This window comes from Orbicella franksi, chromosome 12 (assembly GCF_964199315.1).
Source record: "Orbicella franksi chromosome 12, jaOrbFran1.1, whole genome shotgun sequence".
Classification (NCBI taxonomy): Eukaryota; Metazoa; Cnidaria; class Anthozoa; order Scleractinia; family Merulinidae; genus Orbicella; species Orbicella franksi.
The window spans coordinates 20,050,750-20,070,307 of record NC_138156.1 but is presented as its reverse complement, the minus strand read 5'-3'; the positions used below and the strand labels follow the sequence as shown (position 1 = coordinate 20,070,307).

Here is a 19,558-nt window from a genome sequence, read left to right as displayed (position 1 = left end):
GAATAAACCAGAATTTTAGAATAAACCCGAGTTTGAGATTTTGAAAAGAATATAATTCTTTGTGTCAAAAATTTGTAAATACCATACAATTATTTGTTATTAAGTGAACCAATTCAAATAAAATTCTTCCTTTGTTCTCTAAACGACAAAACTAGCCAAAAAAAAACACTAGCCGTTTGTTCGATCATTATAACATTTCTGCAAGAACAATTGTGTGTCCTGATCTAAGAATATTTACAAAAATATTTTCAGCCAAAAATCGGCAGAGAACTAAGAATATTCAGCCTAGGCCGGAAAAACAATATTCTTGTGTAAAGAGTGAACGTTGAAATATACTTCGCCTTTGATACTATTGTCTTGTCTTTTGAATTAAGTCATCTATTTCACCACTGAAAATCATACACTTGATTTTATATTGATTACAGTTGAACATAAGGTGATTTAACACACCTTCCTAAGAACTAGTGCTATCATCATCAAAATACACTCTTTTTATACTCTCTAAACAGTACTCAATCCGATACTCAAAGATTGATTGGATTAATCAAACGTTGAATATTTAATCAGGTCTTATTTTGCATTTTACACTTTTCATTTGAAGAGCGAATTACTGAAACAAGTAATGAAGTGAAATTTGCAATAAGAAATTCATAAATTCATCGTTGAGAGGAGCATGCTGGTTATGTATCTTAGTTGCACATTTCATTTTATAAATATTATTTTCTCTTCCTTTTAGAAGTAAATTATGGCCATGTTTTAAATTTTATTTATTTACTTAGTTAGTTATTTATTTATCTCCACAATTATAACAATTACAATTCTTTTTTCAACAATTAAGTTACAGAAGAATGAATAAAGTTTGGTTCACAGAAGTTAACAATGACACCATATTGAATTAATTAAGACAAAAGATTTTGTCAATTCTTATCTACATACTTATTTAACTTAAGATTTAGCGTTGTCTACTTTAATTATCAGTTAAAAAATTGCTTCTTGAAAAATCTTCCATTTTTCTTTAAACAAATTCGTTTTATTCGATTTGAAATATATGTGTTTTTCAGTTTCATATTGAATTACCAAAATTCTTATGCATGAAGTGGCTCAAGGAAGGTAATGTTTCTCTACATCGAAAAGTGCACAAGAAAGATTTTCCTAAAATTACTATATAATTAAATAGATCCATCTCCTCCTCTTCCAAAAAAAAAAAACTGTGGCAATTTTTTTATTTGTAATCAAGACCTTTGCTCTGGTCAGTGTTTTCCTTCAATCAAGGTTGATACATATAAGTTATAGTTGTTAACAGAGATACGCTTGTAAGATGATAGGCATCGTTGGTTAAAGTCTACTAAAACGCTGCGAAATTTTAACTCTGTAACATAGTTTATTAAGAAGAAATCTTTTTTTAAGAAGATAATTATTATATGTGGATGGTCATTCTCGTGTGCAATAGTTGTGTTGACCAAAAAAAGTCTTAGATTTAGCAGTAAAGGTTGTTCCTTATTATAATCATGCGACAATGTGTTTATAAATTGGTGCGCAAAGGGAATTTGTAGATGCATGCATCAGAAGAAGAGTACATTCTCAGGGGATGTTGGTGCATGTATTCTCACGATGTGGGAATGTTATTTGTTAATAAAACTATCCTTCGTCTAGAGAAATATCCGACAGGGGAATCACGTGTGACAACCGTGAAATATCCGATAGGGGAATCCCATGTGGCACTTTACGAAACCGGAAAATGTAACGAAAAGCAACAATGACTTTGTAAAGATGAGAAGTACAATGCTCAACTTGATCGACTATTTTGCTTTCCTGCGGTGCGCCGTTATTTGTGACAAATCAGGAAGAATAGGAAAATTTCCGTGCCTTGACACCCCGAATCGGGAAAAATACTGTTCCTGGCACGCACTGGACACGTCGCGTTTCCTGGAAAACGGTACTCCTGGATTTGTCGGTATTCTCGAAGAATACGGGTCCGTATCGTGTGATTTCCGGCCACGACACCCGCTATTTTACGCAGTGATATCCTTTTCGTGCCTAAGTGGCACATAAGACTGCGACCAGATATTTCCACTGCTCTCTATCTGTGGCTGTCTTCTCGAGTTCTCTCGTTGTTTCAATTTCTGCCTCAATCGTAATCAGCACATGATATTATATTGCTACGGCAACTGATGATCAGAGAATATGCAACTACACATAGTCATTTATTATTGGATATACTTTTTTATCATCGGTTTGCGGCATTCAGTCTGTCAAACACCTCTAAAATACAAAAAAACACAACTTTTGAAGAGAAGATTTTGTCCCTGTGGGGATAAGGACCGAGGTGCTCGTCGGAAATTTTGAAAAGAACCCCTAAGAGGTACCAAGATCCTGTTTTGTGGGCGTGGCTTTAAATTTTGATTCACCTTAAGAGGCCGGTACCAATTCTGAAACAACACATTTTATCATCTGTCATATTTTTTCCGGCTCAATACCCTAAAAGGTACCGCAAAAGCTCCTGCTGTGGACCTTTCGAGGCTGAACACCTTAAGAGTGATGATCCAAATGCGCGTTTCTCGTTTAAAAAAAATAAATGTCTGTAAAAAACAAAATAAATGTTTATATTTTCTTGATTTGTATGAATTGCTTATTTCATCATCAGGATGTGATTGAAGAATATGTAAAAATGTGTGGGGTGCTTGTGGGGGGTAAGACACATCTCCAAATTTACAAAGTTGGTACCTTAAGTATTTAAGCCACAATTCCAGATTCCACAATTAGGTTCTTAAGTATTCAAGAAACATTTCTACATTTTTACACTTCCACGGTTGGTAACTAAAGTATTGGAGACATTTCCACAATTTCACCACATTTCCACACTTCCATATTTGGTACCTTATGTAGTCAAGAAACATTTTCAGATTTTCACGCTTCCACAGTTAGTTACTTAAGTATTCAAGAAACATTTCCAGATTTCTATACTTCCACAGTTAGTTCACTTCCATGATTGGTACCTTAAATATTCAAGACACATTTCCAGCTTTCCACAGTTCCACAGTTAGTTGCTGAAGTATTCAAGAACCATTTCTACATTTTTATACTTCCACAGCTGGTCACTTAAGTATTCAAGACACATTTCCAAATTTTCACTCTTCCACAGTTGGTAACTTAAGAATAAAGACATATTTCCACTTTTTCCAAAAAAGCACAGTGCACAGTTCTAGAAGGGTGGCGGAAATCAATAAACTATGTCTGACGATCAATGTGGAGCCAGAAGCGTTCTAATACGTTTTAATGCTGTGCCTGGTCTGTCATGTAAATAGGTCTCAAAGGGTCAGCGATTCGTCAGTGAAAAGTATTCTTTCCATTACGATTTCCTGATTACCCAAAATGAAGTGCTAAAATATCGCTTATGGTGCGCAATTCCAAAATTCCAGTGAAGCGAAATGCTCGCGTAGCCAAGTCGAAAGTCAAACCGATGAATTCAAGACTGCAGTGAAGAATAAAAGAGGGCCCTGATCGAGACGATCACTTTTAAGTCTGCCGAAACGACTCCAATTCCGACACAAGAAAGATGGCGTCGTACGTTTAGGTGTCTTCCGGCGGCTTCTAAGGAATATAGAGTTCTAATATTGGCCGTGATATTTATCTGAGGGCTCTCGCCCTTGTCGTTTATGTATATCCTCCTTTGTAATTAGACGAGGGAAACAGCTAGCTTTGGGTTAATAACACAGGCAGAAGAATGCCGGGAATGCACTTCATTGTGCGGCGTTCAGGAGAGTGCACTAGATTCTGACACCTTATTTGGATATTTGTAGTTCTGAACTGAAACTGAAATGTGGGGAATCCCCGTATAAAAATAAATTAGAAAGACTGGAAATCTTGAAATGAAAATTAAACTCTTGCAATGTAATCGTTCTTTTCACGCCTTTCTCCAATACTGCTTTGTCCTTTAGCTTGTTGTTACTGCTGTTAGGATATTACGCTAGAAATGTTTTTTTCGATAAAGCTATCGATTCCCCCCGAGGAACAAGTAGGAAGTAGCAGTCTCGATTCCTAGAAAATACGAGCAAGTTTCTAGGAAATAGTCTTTTGACATTGCATCTGATATTATGAGGTCAGGTTATGACATGCTTCCTGTTCTGTCTGTTCTCCTGTTCACTTTGCAATTGAACGCATGTGCAAGATATCATAATTTAACTGAGAAATACGCAGCAGTCTCGATTTCTAGGAATCGAGACTGCTACTGCAAGAGTAAACCAACAAACATCTGACAGTTGCAAGTCAAGTACGTTGGCTATGATGGGGGGAGGAGCCCGTAAAGCCATTTTTAGTTCGTCTGTATCTAAAAACGGAGAAGTTTATACTTCTGAAACTTCTTGTATGCACCGAACCTCTAGTCACATTAAGAATTTCTGAATAAAACAGCTCTGTAATCATAAGGTTCGAGATTTTGTTATGGCTTTTCGGGTGCGAAAACTCTTCGGGACCTTCGAGAAACGGGCCCCTGGGATAATTTGCGGTACAATTTGGGGATCATCTGCAGTAAGGGGATCATTTGCGGGCCTGTACAGCTCTGTCCTTTAGCTTGTTGTTACTGCTGTTAGGATATTATGCTGGAAAGTGTTCTTTCGATTTAACAAATTGACGTCAGTTTTTTATGCGTCTGTCATCTCATTGGCAGGTGATAAATTGCGTCATAACATTGTCAAAGTGGCTGTGGAACCACGAGCCGCAAGTGAGCGGTTCCGCAGTAAACTTTGACAATGTTATGACGAAATTTATCATCAATAAGAGGACAGACGCACAAAAAAAAACTGACGTTAATTTGTTTTTTACAATAACAAGACCCCAAAATGGTCAAATGCCAGGAATAAATGAGGGGAAAAGACGCCGTAAACTTGCCGTAAACAAAGATAAGCGAATTTTATTCAAAATGACGGGAGCATTGTCAATAGCTTTTCTCGCTTTTTGATTGCCTACTTAAAAAAGTCCATAAAATCTCATTGGTTAAAAAGTTGACAGTTTGACAGCTGAAAGTTGAACTTGAAAGCTTGCATAAATTAAAATTTTATCCGTCTGTACTCTTATTGATGATAAAAATGAGCCAATCAGCGCGCGAGACATTAGACAGTTATTGTGAAAAAAGCTATCGATTCTTGCGATTAAAGTTTTTTTTCGACGAGGAACAAGTAGGAAGTAGCAGTCTCGATTCCTAGAAAACACGAGCAAGTTTCTAGGAAAGAGAGTCTATTGACATTGCATCTGCTATTATGAGGTCAGGTTATGACATGCTGTCTGTTGTCCTGTTCACTTTGCAACTGAACACATGTGCAAGAAATCATAATTTAACTGAGAAAGGCCAGACCATGGCGGTCTTCTTGAATTTAAAAAAAGCGCTTTCACAATTTTTTGCAAGAGAAAAACAACAAACATCTGCCAGCTGTAAGTCAAGTACTTTGGCTATGATGGGGGGGAGGAGCATGTGTCTACAGGATCACCTATAAGGTAGCCTATAAGGTAACTTCTATAAAGAAACTGTTTACTACGCACTTTCGATTTCCGAGAATTTCGCTTGAACATCGAAAGCTTAAGATTTAGCGAAAAAACTCAGACATCTCTATACCGGGCATCAAAACAAAACTGCACTGAACAGACGGGCTTCCCTAGTCTCTAATACTTTCGTTGCCGACTTGATTGAAGAAGAGGAGCGATTTCATCACTTAAGGTAAGATTAATACAGTAAACTGTTTCCTATTCGAAAAATAAACCGGCAGGTTCTCAATCGATTGATTGTACATCGGAAATAAGTCTTTCTTCCACATTTGTATTCCGTTTGGGTTATTTTTTCACACTTGGCTGTGTTAACAAATGAATGTAAATATTCATTCATTCGCAGGTTTCGATTTAGTTTTACTCGTCAAAGGCTGCATCCTGGTAGCCGAAAGCTCAGTTGTTAAATAGACAACGATTTTAGTTTTTAGTCGTGGATACGCGAAGCATAATCAAGACTATCGTTAGGGAGTCAGAAAATGCGACTTTGTCACTCTCTCAGAAATAAACAAATCGACGTAATGGCGCAACATAATACAGATCAATACACTCTTTTTCGTTCGACAGAATGCAGTTCTAACCGCGTAATGCATAAAAAGTTCGAGATTTGTGAATCTATCTATCTATCCACCCACCCACCCACCCACCAGAATAAGAATAATTGTCCTAGTTTTGGTACTAAAAGCACGTCGTCTCGCATACCCACGGAACAAACATGGTTGGTGTCGATTTACACAGTCAGTATAAAACACACACTGTGGACTGCGGACTGCTGACTGCGGACTGCAGACTACGCACTAGGGACTGGGTATAAAACACAGATTTATGCATAATATTACACAATACATGTATAAACGAGAACAAACCCTCTCGTATGCACGTGCTTTGCGATCAATTCATTTGTTTTGGCTCCTGCTGAAGGGAGACCAATTTCACGCCTACCTAACAGCTCAGGCACAAAATGCTTTCCCTAGAATTCTTGTTTTTTTTTTTTAACATACCAAGCCTACCAAAACTCGAACGCACTCTTTAATCTACGATTACTACTAGTTTATAAGAATTTATCAGAATTTCAGAATAAATGCGAGGATGAGATTTTGAAAAGAATATAATTTTTTGTGTCAAAAATTTGTAAATGCCATACAATTATTATATGTTATTAGCTAAACCAGATAAAATTCTTCTTTTCTCTAAACGACAAAACTAGCCAAAAACAACACTAGCCGTATGCTCGATTATAATAACATCTCAGCAATAACAATTGTGTATCTTAATCTAAGAATATTCCCAAAAATATTTTCAGCAAAAAATCGGCAGAGATATAAGAATATTCAGCCTAGGCCGGAAAAACAATATCCTTGTGTAAAGAGTGAGCGTTGAAATATACTTCGACTTTCCTTCCTTTGATACTACTGTCTTGTCTTTTGAATTAAGTCATATATTTCACCTCTGAAAATCATACACTTGATTTTATATAGATTAAAGCTGAACATAAGGTGATTTAACACACCTTTCTAAGAACTAGTGCTATCATCATCAAAATACACTCTTTTTACACTCTCTAAACAGTATATATACTCAATCCAATACTCAAAGATTCATTGGATTAATCAAAAGTTGAGTATTTAATCAGGTCTTAATTTGTATTTTAAACTTTTCATTTGAAGAGCGAATTACTGAAAGAAGTAATGAAGTGAAATTTTCAGTAAGAAATTCATAAATTCATCGTTGAAAGGAGCATGCTGAGTACCTGTATTTCAGTTGCACATTTTATTTTATAAATATTTTTTTTCTCTTACCTTAAGAAGTAAATTATGGCTATTTTTAATTTTTTTTTTTTATTTAGTTAGTTATTTATTGATTTATTTATTTATCTCCACAATTACAACGATTACGATTCTTTTTTCAACAATTAAGTTACAGAAGAATGAATAAAGTTTGGTTTACAGTAGTTAACGATGACACCATATTGAATTAATTAAGAAAAAGATTTTGTCAATTCTTATCTACATTCTTATTTAACTTAACGATTTTCCTTAACGATTTTCCTTAATAATAGCGTTGTCTTATAATTCGTTTTATTCAATTTGAAATATATGTGTTTTTCAGTTTCATATTTAATTACCAAAATTCTTATGAAGTGGCTCAAGGAAGGCAGTGTTTCTCTACGTCGACAAGTCCACAAGAAAGATTTTCCTAAAATTACTGTATAACTAAATAGATCCATCCCCTCCTCAAAAAAAAAAAATTATGACTATTTTTTTTTATTTTTAATCAAGGTCTTTGCTCCGATCAGTGTTTCCCTTCAATCAAGGTTGATACGTATAAGTTATAGTTGCGTTAACAGAGATACGCTTGTAAGATGATAGGCATCGTTAGTTATAGTCTACTAAAATGCTGCGAAATTTCAACTCTGTAAAATAGTTTATTAAGAAGAAATCTTTTTTTAAGAAGATAGTTATTATATGGTCATTCTGGTCATTCTCGTGTGCAATAGTTGTTTTGTCAAATAAAAGTCTTACATTCAGCAGTAAAGGTTGTTCCTTGTTATAATCACGCGACAACGTGTTTATAAATTGGCGTGCGAAGGAAATTGTGTGACACTTCACGAGACCGAAAAATATAACGAAAGGCAATAATGACAGTTGGTACCTTAAGTATTTAAGCCACATTTCCAGATTCCACAATTAGGAACGAAAGTATTCAAGAAACATTTCTACATTTTTACACTTCCACGGTTGGTGACTTAAGTATTGGAGACATTTCCACAATTTCACCACATTTCCACACTTCTTTATTAGGTACCTTAAGTATTCAAGAAACATTTCCAGATTTCCACACTTCCACAGTTAGTTACTTAAGTATCAAAGACACATTTCCAGATTTCCACACTTCCACAGTTAGTTCCTTAAGTATTCAAGAAACATTTCTACATTATTACACTTCCATGGTTGGTACCTTAAATATTCAAGACACATTTCCAGATTTCCAGATTTCCACAGTTAGTTACTTAAGTATTCAACAGCCATTTCTAGATTTTTACACTTCCACACTTGGTAACTTAAGTATTCAAGACACATTTCCAAATTTCCACACTTCCACAGTTGTTAACTTAAGAATAAAGACATATTTCCACTTTTTCCAAAAGAAAAGCAAAGAGAACTTTTTTTAATATTTGCATGCATGAATTTGCTCGTCAATACCTTAATTATGAATAATTTTGGTGACTGTGCGTTCCATTCCGACGACGCACAGTGCTCTTCTACCCGAAGTAAAAGCCTTACTTGCGAACCCTAAATCTGATTCTAAATCTCTTTTCTTACAGGAGATAAAGTCTACGATTTCCAATGTCCTGGCATTTGCGCATAGACCTATTAGCCGCCACGATCCCACCAAAGACCGAAGAAGGTGAAACCTACATAATAAATGTGCAGTGTCATGGCACTGGTCGAAATGACTACAAAGTGGATCATGAAAAGCTCGAAAGCACTTTACTGACAGAGTACCTGAGAAAAAGTGAGGTGCCAGACCTCAACCAGAAGCTAATGAAGTTGACGTTTGATATCACGCCAGCTGACAAAGCGAACAGCTTCTGCAAAAGTGTTCTAGAAAGAGGGGTATTTTGTCGTCAACATACGTACCTCTTCCTTGGCCACTCGAATGAACAACTGAAGACAAAATCCTGCTACTTGATGAGAGCCACCCAGGACGAAATTCACAAGCATTTGGCGAAGTTTGGCGACTTTCTTGAAGAGAAAAACCTAGGAAAGCGGGCAAGAAATATTGCAATGCTTTTCACGCCGCTAAACAAAGTCGTGCCATTGACTACAAAGGAGTACAAAATGCAAGCAGACATTACGGGCGGTATTACCAGAACGTACTCTTTCACTGATGGATGTGGATTTATGTCTCCTGAATTCTCTTCCGAAGTACAGCGAATCTTCGAGCTTGATTATCAGCCCAGCGCTGTCCACGTCCGCTATCGAGGCATCCAGGGTATGCTGGTACTCAAAGAAGATTTGGCAGACGTTAAAGTGCTGTTCCATAACTCAATGCAGAAGTTTGTTACCCCAGATGAGAACATGCCTGAAGGGTTCAGCTTCGCTGATGTTGTGGATTATTCCCGCCCTTACGTCAACGGATACCTCGACACTCGAATGGTCATGCTTCTTGCTGATAGAGGAGTATCAGCTAAGAATCTACACGACTTGCAGACAGGCTACTATGAATTGTTAGAAGACATGTGCAGGAAGACTGCCGAGGCCGAGTATTTCCTGCGTTGCAAAGGAGAATTCCGTCTTCTGCAAGATATTCAACACAAAGGCATTGATAGCACCACAAAAAAGCACTTGAAAGGTCTGAGAAAACAAGAACTGGATGAGACGGAAAAAGCTGCATACACGAGAATTCTGGTTCCCAAGTCTCGACTGGTGTTTGCTGTTTCCGATCCTTACCAGAAACTGGGGTACGGAGAGTGCTACTTCTACCCCACGATGTTAGAGGACGAAACGGAAGGTTTTATCCCTGGCCAGGAGTTTGTGGTGATGCGAGACCCATGTTACCATCCTGGAGACGTGCGTGTGCTGAGAATGACCAAGGAAAAGCAAGGGTACGAGAACCTGAGGGATTGTCTAGTTCTGCCCGTCAAAGGCCCACGCCCTCACGCGTTTGAATGTTCCGGTGGAGACTTGAGTGGAAACAAGTTCTTTGTCAGCTGGGATGAGAAACTCATTCCAAATAAAATAACAAGCCCCTGTGCTTATCCCCCAAAGAGGACGCCTGGATGTCGCAAAGCCGCGGCATTTGTACCCTGTTGTCAACTACCCAAGACCAAACTGAGCCCTGCTTGGCGAAATAGAGAAGGCCGACAAGAAATACGCGAATACTTTGCCTCCTACGAAGATGATTTAACAGACAAGATTGACGCGACCTACATGAAGTATGCAGCTGCCTTTGGCCCATCATCAAACGAGTGCCGAGAGCTCAGTAAGATGCTTTACCAAGCAAATGATTTGACCCAAGATAGAATTGCACTGGAAAAGAAGTGGCTGAAGTGGAAGAAAGCGGAACCTCGCGCAAAATGTGAAGTGCCTCCTCGTGATACATTTATGCTTAGTGAAACATCTCCTCTTATTAACGACAAAAGAAACGAAAATGAAGATGATCAAGTTCCACTCATCAGACAGCGCCGCCTTTTCTGGCGTCGAGACAGGCCACAGTGTTGTCATGGAGACAAGGTACATGAAATTATTAACAAGGAGGCTGAAAAATTTGTTAAAACATTTGCTGGTGAAAGGAAAAAGATAGTTTAGAAAATGATTATATGAAATGACTTTTTACCGTACAGAAACATTTCCTGCTCCATAGAAGAAAAAAGAGACACTTGGTTTAACATTCAGACGCCATATTAGTACTCGGCGAGTTACTGACTGTATCATTAATGGATAACCTACAGTGATGGATGATTACCTTGATTAACAGTTACTATCAAAAGATTACGTTACTTAAGTATGCTCGTTTACATACAATCTGTCACTGATTAGAGACGAAAATCCCTAAACGGAATGCAAATGTACAAGGTTTATTCCCAATGAACCATCAATCGATCGAGAACCTACCGTTTTCTTCTCGAACAGCAAACTTTTTATTTATCTTACCTTAAGTGATGACTTCTTTCTTCTTCTTTAACCAACGTGTGGCACTTCAGATGAGTACTTAAAAGCAAACGAAACTACTATGGAGTAGAGAAGCCCCTTAAGAAATTAACTTCATCCGCTATGAGGTCATAAAAGAAAAATTTCCTGTTTGTTCACGTGACCTGGGGCAGTGGTCAACAACATAAAATGGAAATTCCGCCAACAGTTTATCGACGCAGGCTAGAGATTTCCGTTCCAATTGAGTTAATATGCCTGAAACTCTAATTTTAATTTTTTTTTTTCTTTGTTACTATTTGAAATTGATCTCTTTTTATCAAACATTGTAAAATAGAAATGAGACATGAGAGAACTTTGATCTTTGGACCCACGGGCTGAAATTAGTCCCAGAGTGGGCTGAAATAGTCCTTTAACACGGCTGTTTTGGTCTGCATTGTACTCAAATGGCTCCCGGCCACACAATGCTGAATCAGGTCTTGAGTCTCTAGGGTTATATTTTCACTTTGGGGCTGGAACAGATTTGGTTAGTTTACGGTGTTGTGGGATAAATTTTGCACCTCAAAAAGACGGAGTTACAGACTTTTCAACACGATGCTTAAACGACTTTCGTTTCTTATTTCTCTGTGGGTCTGGATGGGGTTAACTGACAAGTGACAAATGGCAAAAAAAATAACTGACAACTACCCAAACATTTAACTGGCAACTGACATTTGTAGTCAGATTTGCTAACACCAGACCAAAGGTTTTTAGCCCTTGATATTCGTTTGAAATTCATTAAAATACTATTACTTTATAAGTCTGTTATTGTAAATCATTTTTAATTTGACCCTCATACTATCTGATACATGATCATCGATTGAAGGCCATGCGCTTCAGGCCTCAGGGAGAATAGAAATGTCTGCGGTTATTTTGTACTCCCGGAATTCCGTTTAATGGTTCGCTTTTCAAAATTTCAACAATTTCCGGATTTTCTGCAAACTGTCCCCCGAAATTTCCTTACCCGGTATTTATTTGTCACCGTTTCGAGATTTTCGGAATTTTTGGTTGAATTAAAAGTGCCCCAGGAGAGGTTTTAGGACTTCAGTTAATTATTAATTAACAGCCACTCAACTGATCATGACAACTGACAAATGGCCCAAAATTCCACTGACAACTGACAATTGGACAAAATGTTAACTGTTAACTGACATTTGCACCCCGTCTCCATCCAGGCCATCTTCTATGGCACAAATTGTAAAGGGCTTGCAATCAAGCGCGATCCCGTTTTCACTGTCTTCCGCACCGGACAGGACATCACCAGGTGGGCACTCAAATTTGAATCGGCACAGTAATCGAGTAGCCGTACGTGAAAACGGTTTTCAGGATTTTCCTGGGCACGAACGCTTTTCTAACAACAAACTCATTCCCAGGGCTTTTCCAAATCTCTAAGGTAAAAGCCCTGGAGAAGAGTTTGTTCTAATGAGTACCAACCCTACTGGTACAAGAACCGCTCTGGTCGGAGAGAAAGAAGATTGCGTGGCAAGACCAAAAACCGTCTGCATAGGAGGCTAACACAGACGCTCTTTGGAGTCGTCGTACTCGTACGCATCTCTTGTAGCTTTGAGAGAAATCTTTCTTACAATAACTGTCTAATTTCTCGCGCGCTGATTGGCTCATTTTTATCATCAATAAGAGTACAGACGAATAAAATTTTGATCTGAAAATACGGCCAACGCAGCCAACACATTCAGTGCAACTTACGCGCGGGGCATGATGGTCTGCTAAGTGGTTTGGTTATATAATGATCAATCTAACTGTATGTGAGAATCTTTGCTGACGTCATTGTTTACATTTGTTCTCATTAACAGACGATTTTGCGCAGAGAAGGCATCACACTAGACACTAATTGACTACAAACATTTAAAGAGCTTCTGAAACTTTATTACAGGTGGAAATTTTGGCTCTTTGCGTGTGATATTCGAGGAGAAACTGGCTTAAAAAACTGCACAATTTCTGGGCGGCAAAAGCGCCTAATGAGTTATATATTCTTTGTAAAATTTTAAGTTTTTAAACCCGCGTCGCACAAAAAGTGTTCAATACAACGGGCTCAAATTCCTTGAGACAGATAATCTGCTGTGCCCTTTCAATATTCAGAACTAATGCTTTTGTACTTCCACAAGAAACTGCATTGATTATGCTAATGAGGCAAATATTGTAAATAGTTAGGTGTTTTGCATTGGACTGTTGTACGATTGTAAACAGCCATGATGTCACATAGCATTTCTTGTATGATATTATACATTTGTAAGAGATATATAATTGTCCCCGAGTTTGGAGACATACAAAGCACACCGTGATGGAAATTTCAGTTTCTTCTAGATTGTCTGTCTCCATTTTCAGATTAGTTTTCGTTTTTTAAATGAATACATTTTAATCGAAAGAATTGTTCTATTACATAACATATTCCTAAAAATGACCTCTCTTCTACTGGCAAAATTCATAAAGTTAAAAAAAGAGCAACCCTCTTTCCTGTAAGCTAAGGTTATTGTCGGTAACAGCATTAATTATTTCAGACCTTCGAGACCTATCTCGGTTCTTCATATAAACGAAAAGAATAAATACATGTACGCATGGTGAACCTCTTTGTTAACTACAGTTAAATAACACCTTGTAAGAAAAATCGCGCTAAAAACAGTGCCTCTATCACTCAATAGGAAAACAGCGCCAGTCAAAGGCTGTTAACGTAATGAGGGCGCCAGCAAAAATATAAAAAAATTTACATTTTCAGAATCAAAATAAACGAGTGATTTTCCGTTCGTTTTCTTACATTGGCTTCCAAAAGAAATAAAAAGCATTTTCTCCGTGTTTCTTGCAAGTTATAAAGACCATCGCGAAAGTTTGGGAGAATTCAAAAAAGCGGTAGAAACATTCGCCTGTGGCTTGTGTTTCTGCAGCATTTCTTGTTCTTCCAAATTTCCACTCCAGTTCCTATTTAACAATTAGACTACGAGCCCAGGTTCTATGAGCGAATCGTCAACGAGGCGTGGCCGAGATTGTGTGCTCCCTGTGTTCACAACAGAAAACTAAAACGATCTATTGAGAAATTTTGATTTTGCAGCACGCTACAGCTTAATTAGCCTGCAAGCTTATTCGTACGGATAAAGTCCCACATTTATTCCTGTAATGCTTCTTCGACAAACTTTTTTGCTCGTTCTTCAAATTTCCGCACCTCGTGACGCATTTGAGGCGTTTTACGACGTGCGCCGCGAAAAAATCGCACTGCTCCTGTTCCATCACAATTTGTCATCTCCACACTTGTTTCATCTTCGTCTTCATTTCTATCTCCTGGCTCTTCTTCTCCTTCTTCTTCTGTTCTAAGAAGAGGTGACCCCTCTGACGATGAGGCTTCTGCAGAGCTCGTGGTCCTCGTGGTCTCATTCTTTTCAAACATTGCTAACTTCTGCGACAAAACGTCTCTATCGACCGTTTGGTTGGCGGCTTGGTAAGACATCTTGCTAAGCTGTTTGCATTGTTTGGAAGATGGGCCATGGGTTGCTGCAAGCTTCATATAAGTCTTCTCAATCCTTTGAGGCAGGTCATCCGTAAAGTTGGCAAAATACTCGATCAGTTCCTCTCGACATCTCTTCTTTCTCTCTCGGTTCCGCTTGAATAGCCATTTAACATTAGTGCGCAGTTTAGCCCAGGCCTCGGATGTATATTCCTTTATGGTCGGTGAATAACTGCACGGGTTTATGGCTTTTTTTGGTACGAGTTGTTGATCCCAGCTGACAAAGAACTTACTTCCACCCAGATCTCCTCCGCAGCTCTCGAACGCGTGGTCCTTTCCTGGTAACACCAGACAGTCCTTCAAGTTCTCGTATCCAAGCTTCCCGTGAGTCAAATTCAAAACTTGTATGTCTCCAGGATGGTAGCATGGGTAGCGGGCAACCACGATCTGTTCTTCAGAGGAAAATTCTCCGGCTTCGTCATCTAGCAGTGTAGGTTTGAAGTAGCACTGACCCTTTTGCAGTCTGTCGTGAGGATCACAAACACCAAACACTACTCTAGCTTTGGGAACCAAAATCCTGACACGTACCACAGGACTTCTTGGCGGTTCGTCGTCTTCGGCAGGGAGAACATAGCTACGATCGATCATCTCTTTTATCTCGTTACGCTTTATGGTCGTCAAAACTTCTCTCGTAGGTCTATCAATTCCACTTCTGATATTTCCTGCATCTCTCCCAGTCAGGCGTAAGAAATATTGAGCGGACGCGGAGTCATCGGGTATTTTCCTCAACAAATCTAGATAGCTCTCATACAGGGCTTGGAGATAACTGATTGGCACCCCTCTGGACTGAAGAAGTATGATCAATCGAGTATCAAGGTACCCGTTTATGTAAGGCTTGGAATAATCCAAGATTCCTATGAAAGGAATATGTTGACGCACCTCGTTGTTCGGAATGTTGAATTTCTGCATGGACTGGCGGAGCTGCACCTGAGGGGCGTTTGTGGGGTCATCTTTCAGCACCAACGTACCTTGAAAACCTTGGTAATTTACTAGGACGGCGCTAGGTTCGGGATAGCTAAGGCCAAGCTGGCGTCGCACCTCAGTAGTAAACCCATTTGACATAAAACCACAGCTATTAGTAAAAGCGTGCGGTTTTGTTCCAAAAAGTCCACTCTTGACGTCTGGCTCGACTTTGTAATCCTCTCTAGCAAGTTTTAGCATATGGTCAAATCCAACGAATAACAAGCTGATTCTTTTGGCCCGCTTTCTCACATCTGTTATCTTAACGAAGTTATCAAACCGTGCCAACAGATCATGAATTTCATCTTCCGACGCGTTCATTAAGTAGCACTTTTTCTCCCTGAACTGACTGTCGGAATGACCAAGGTAACGATAGTGCCGTCCTTCGCAAAATATGTTCCTCTTCAAAATGCCTACACAAAAGTTGTTACTCCCGTTTTGCACAATTGGTTCACTGAAAGAGACAGACATCAGGTTACCGGGGAAAGAACCATTCCCATTAGTACGTCTTAAGTACTCGAACAACAGACTTCTTTCCAGTTTCCTGTACTCGAATCGGTAATCGTTATCGTTTTCCCCCAAATAATCCACATGTTTTATGTAGTCGGCTTCGCAATCGGTGGGCGGAGCAGCGTTTTCAGGAACAGTGATACAAACAGGATAAGCCATAAGACCTTTGTTACTGTTACAATCGACTCTTGGTGGCTGCAGAGAGACAAAAAGCCACTCAGTATAGTAAATCAAGTTGTGTGATTGTGAGGTTTTGGTTAGTCAACCTTGGAAACTGCTTTTAATTCTGATCACACTCCTTCTGGGTGCCGGGGCTTAAGGAGCTTCCTTGGTTAATGCGCACACGTTCTGCGCATTACAAGATGGTCCCACAGGAATCTCGGATTCTAATTTATTCGCCTTGGCAGATTACTGTTAGAACATTCCATGAAAGAGCGTATTAAATGGTGGTGATATGTTTGTATGAAAGCGAATAAAAACAAGCAGAGTCGATCCTGAAAGAGCATCAAATGTAACCATCATGACCATTGTTCGAAAAATTATCGCCATATCTTGGGTTGAAAACCTTACCTATAACAGTCTTAATTAAGTTATCAATATCAACTTTCCGTGCTGATTGTCATTAATTTTCATCCATCTCTACCCCAAACAAACACCAGCTAATTTTACATGCCAGAAGTCAGTGAAAAGTCTTATTTTAAGTACTTTTCTTGCAATGTGCAGAACCTTGAACAATTTTTGTTGTCTTATGTAGCTTGAGGATAGTTCCGCTTGAAGCGGCTTTGATATTGCAATGGTAATGGGACTCGAAAATGATCTACACGTTGTATTCAAGTAGTTCATTTTCGAGTCCCCATACCCTCAGTTTTAAAACGAGACTGGTGCAAACCCATTGGAATTAATAAACCAAATCATTTACGTAAATATGCAAATAAAACAAAGGTTTTTGCACCAAGCCTTATTTTCAAATACAGTAAAATTGCCTGTTCGCAAATTCCTCGTCTTGACTGGATAACTTCTCAAGAATCGCTCATTCGATTTTTTTCTCATCTGTCGAAGAAATGCTAGTTTCAACTTTAAAGTTTATTGTGCCGTTGGGTGCTAGAAGAGAACTTATAGTTGCATCTTGTTAATCCTAACAAAAATACATTTATTGATGTAGACTGATCGTTGTAAAAGCATTTAGAATTTGCTTGAGTTCCTTACTTGACAACTGATACAGGTCACTGTCATTTTCTTAGGAAATGAAATTAGTGTCACATCGTGTCAGCGAGGTATGTGCAGTGCTTTGAATTTTAAAGAGAAAATCACTAGCATGGATCTAATGTCTGTAGAAAAGAACACGATAGACCACTGATTCCATGGCCTTGATCCAAAGCCAAGAACATTACACCGAAACTAAATATACTTTAAATGACGTCAATGTTGGCATGGCAATTAAACCGCAGCCAATCAAATTGAGGAACTTATCGGTCGGCTATAGTTAGGTAAAACAACTGCTCTTCAAAGAAGCAAACAAACACAATGATTGACAGTTGCCGTCGGAAAACTCGTAAGACTATTACGTATTCTTGTTTCAAAGAGGGCTTTAGGGGAATGAAACAAACTCTCGTCTCCTTCCAAAACGATTGTAGTGAAGTCAAGCTTAATCAGAAAAAGATTGTGAAAAGAACTGTTCTTCGAGAAACTTCTTGTAAAATTACGAAATAAAGAAAGGGTGCAACAACGTCCATTCAGTCAATTATATTGTAACTAAAGAGCTAACTTCAGCTACTTCGAACAGAATCGAGTCGGGGACTCGGCAAGTAACTAATTGTCTAAGCGAGAGCTCTTCAGAGATCAAAAATTTTAACTAAGGTAGGGGTAGGCAGAGGGAGCATTCACGAGACTCTGCGAGACTGTCTGCCATCTGGCCATTACGACAGATACCATCGGAATCCCGTTTACAACACCCCAACCTGATTACACGAAGCTCATTCTCCCGCTTATTATTCTTTCCCTCTCCTCTCAATTTACGTCTCTCTACATGACGTCTACTATTATTTCAATCTGCAAGAATTTTTAACTTCTAAATAAATATACATGACATGTTCGACTCATATAAATCAGAGAAAGCGTTCTAGAGAGGTGGCGGGAATCGATCAATTATGTCTGACGATCAATGTGGAGCCAGGAGCGTTCTAATACGTTTTAATGCTGCTGCAGTTTTGAATTCATCGAGTTGACTTTCGACGTAGTTACGCAGGCATTTTGCTTTATTGGAATTTTGGAATTGTGTACCATTAGCAATTTTCAACAGTTCATTTTGGGTAATCAGGAAATGGCAATGGAAAGAGTACTTATCACTGACGAATCACTTACTCTTTGATACCTATTGATAGAACAGACCAGGCCATGAAGAATAAAAAGAGGGCCCTGATCGGATCGAGACGATCACTTTTAAGTTTGGAGAAACGACTCCAATACCGACACAAGGAAGATGGCGTCGCGGTACATTTAAGTTTCCTCTGGCTTCTAAGGAATATAGAGTTATCACATTGGCAATGATATTTACCTGAAGGCTGACAGCGTTGTCTTTTAGGTATATCGTCCTTTCCAATTAGACGAGGGAAACAGCTAGCTTTGGGTTAATAGCAGACAGAAAACTGCCAACAATGCACTTTATTGTGCGGCTTTCAGGAGAGTGCACTAGATTCTGTCCCCTTATTTGGATATTTGTAGTTCTGAACTGAAACTGAAATGTGGGGAATCCCCGTATAAAAATAGATTAGAAAGACTGGAAATATGAAAACAAAAATAAAACTCTTTCAATATAGTCGTTCTTTTCACACCTTTCCCCAATACTGCTCTGTCCTTTAGATTGTTGTTAATGCTGTTAGGATAATAGTATGGAAATGTTCTTTCGATAAAGCTATTGATTCTTGCGATTAACGCTTCTTTTGAAGCGGAACAAGCAGGAAGTAGCAGTCTCGATTCCTAGAAAACACTAGCAAGGTTCTAGGAAATTGAGCCTATTGACATTGCATAACATTATAGGATCAGGTTATGTTGTGACACGCTCCCTGTTCTCCTGTTCACTTTGCAAATTGAACAAATGTGCAATATATCATGATTTAACTGTGAAATTGCCAGACTATGGCAGTCTTCTGGAATTCAAAAAAAAAGAAGCGCTTTCACTATTTTCTTGTATTAAAGAAAAGCAACAAACATCTGACAGTTGTAAGTCCGAGTGATGAGGGGAGAGGAGAGGAGCATGTCACAGTCAAAACAAAGCCTAATAAGATTACTTCTAAAGAAACTGTTTACTCCGCACTTTCGATTTCCGAAAAGTTCGCTTGAACATCGAAAGCTT

The 19,558-nt window shown here is 38.5% G+C and overlaps 2 protein-coding genes across 2 annotated transcripts; one reads left to right on the top strand and one right to left on the bottom strand.

Annotated features, from left to right (window-relative positions):
• Positions 1–1,482: 1,482 nt before the first annotated feature.
• On the top strand, positions 1,483–11,678 carry LOC145462547 (uncharacterized). Its single transcript, XM_081446087.1, has 2 exons — positions 1,483–5,710; positions 8,861–11,678. The coding sequence occupies exon 2, from the start codon at positions 8,883–8,885 to the stop codon at positions 10,845–10,847; it is 1,965 nt and encodes a 654-aa protein (XP_081302213.1). The 5' UTR covers positions 1,483–5,710; positions 8,861–8,882; the 3' UTR covers positions 10,848–11,678.
• Positions 11,679–13,537: 1,859 nt separating this feature from the next.
• LOC145462543 (uncharacterized) lies at positions 13,538–18,824 on the bottom strand. The gene is made up of 2 exons (XM_081446080.1): positions 18,761–18,824; positions 13,538–16,401 (listed from the first exon to the last, which is right to left on the bottom strand). Exon 2 carries the CDS (start codon positions 16,363–16,365, stop codon positions 14,341–14,343), a length of 2,025 nt encoding a protein of 674 aa, XP_081302206.1. The 5' UTR covers positions 16,366–16,401; positions 18,761–18,824; the 3' UTR covers positions 13,538–14,340.
• Between the last annotated feature and the right edge of the window lie 734 nt (positions 18,825–19,558).

Excerpts from the sequence above, each read along its gene's own strand:
- LOC145462547 (XM_081446087.1), top strand. The coding sequence starts at position 8,883 with ATGTCCTGGCATTTGCGCATAGACCTATTAGCCGCCACGATCCCACCA.
- LOC145462543 (XM_081446080.1), bottom strand. The coding sequence starts at position 16,365 with ATGGCTTATCCTGTTTGTATCACTGTTCCTGAAAACGCTGCTCCGCCC.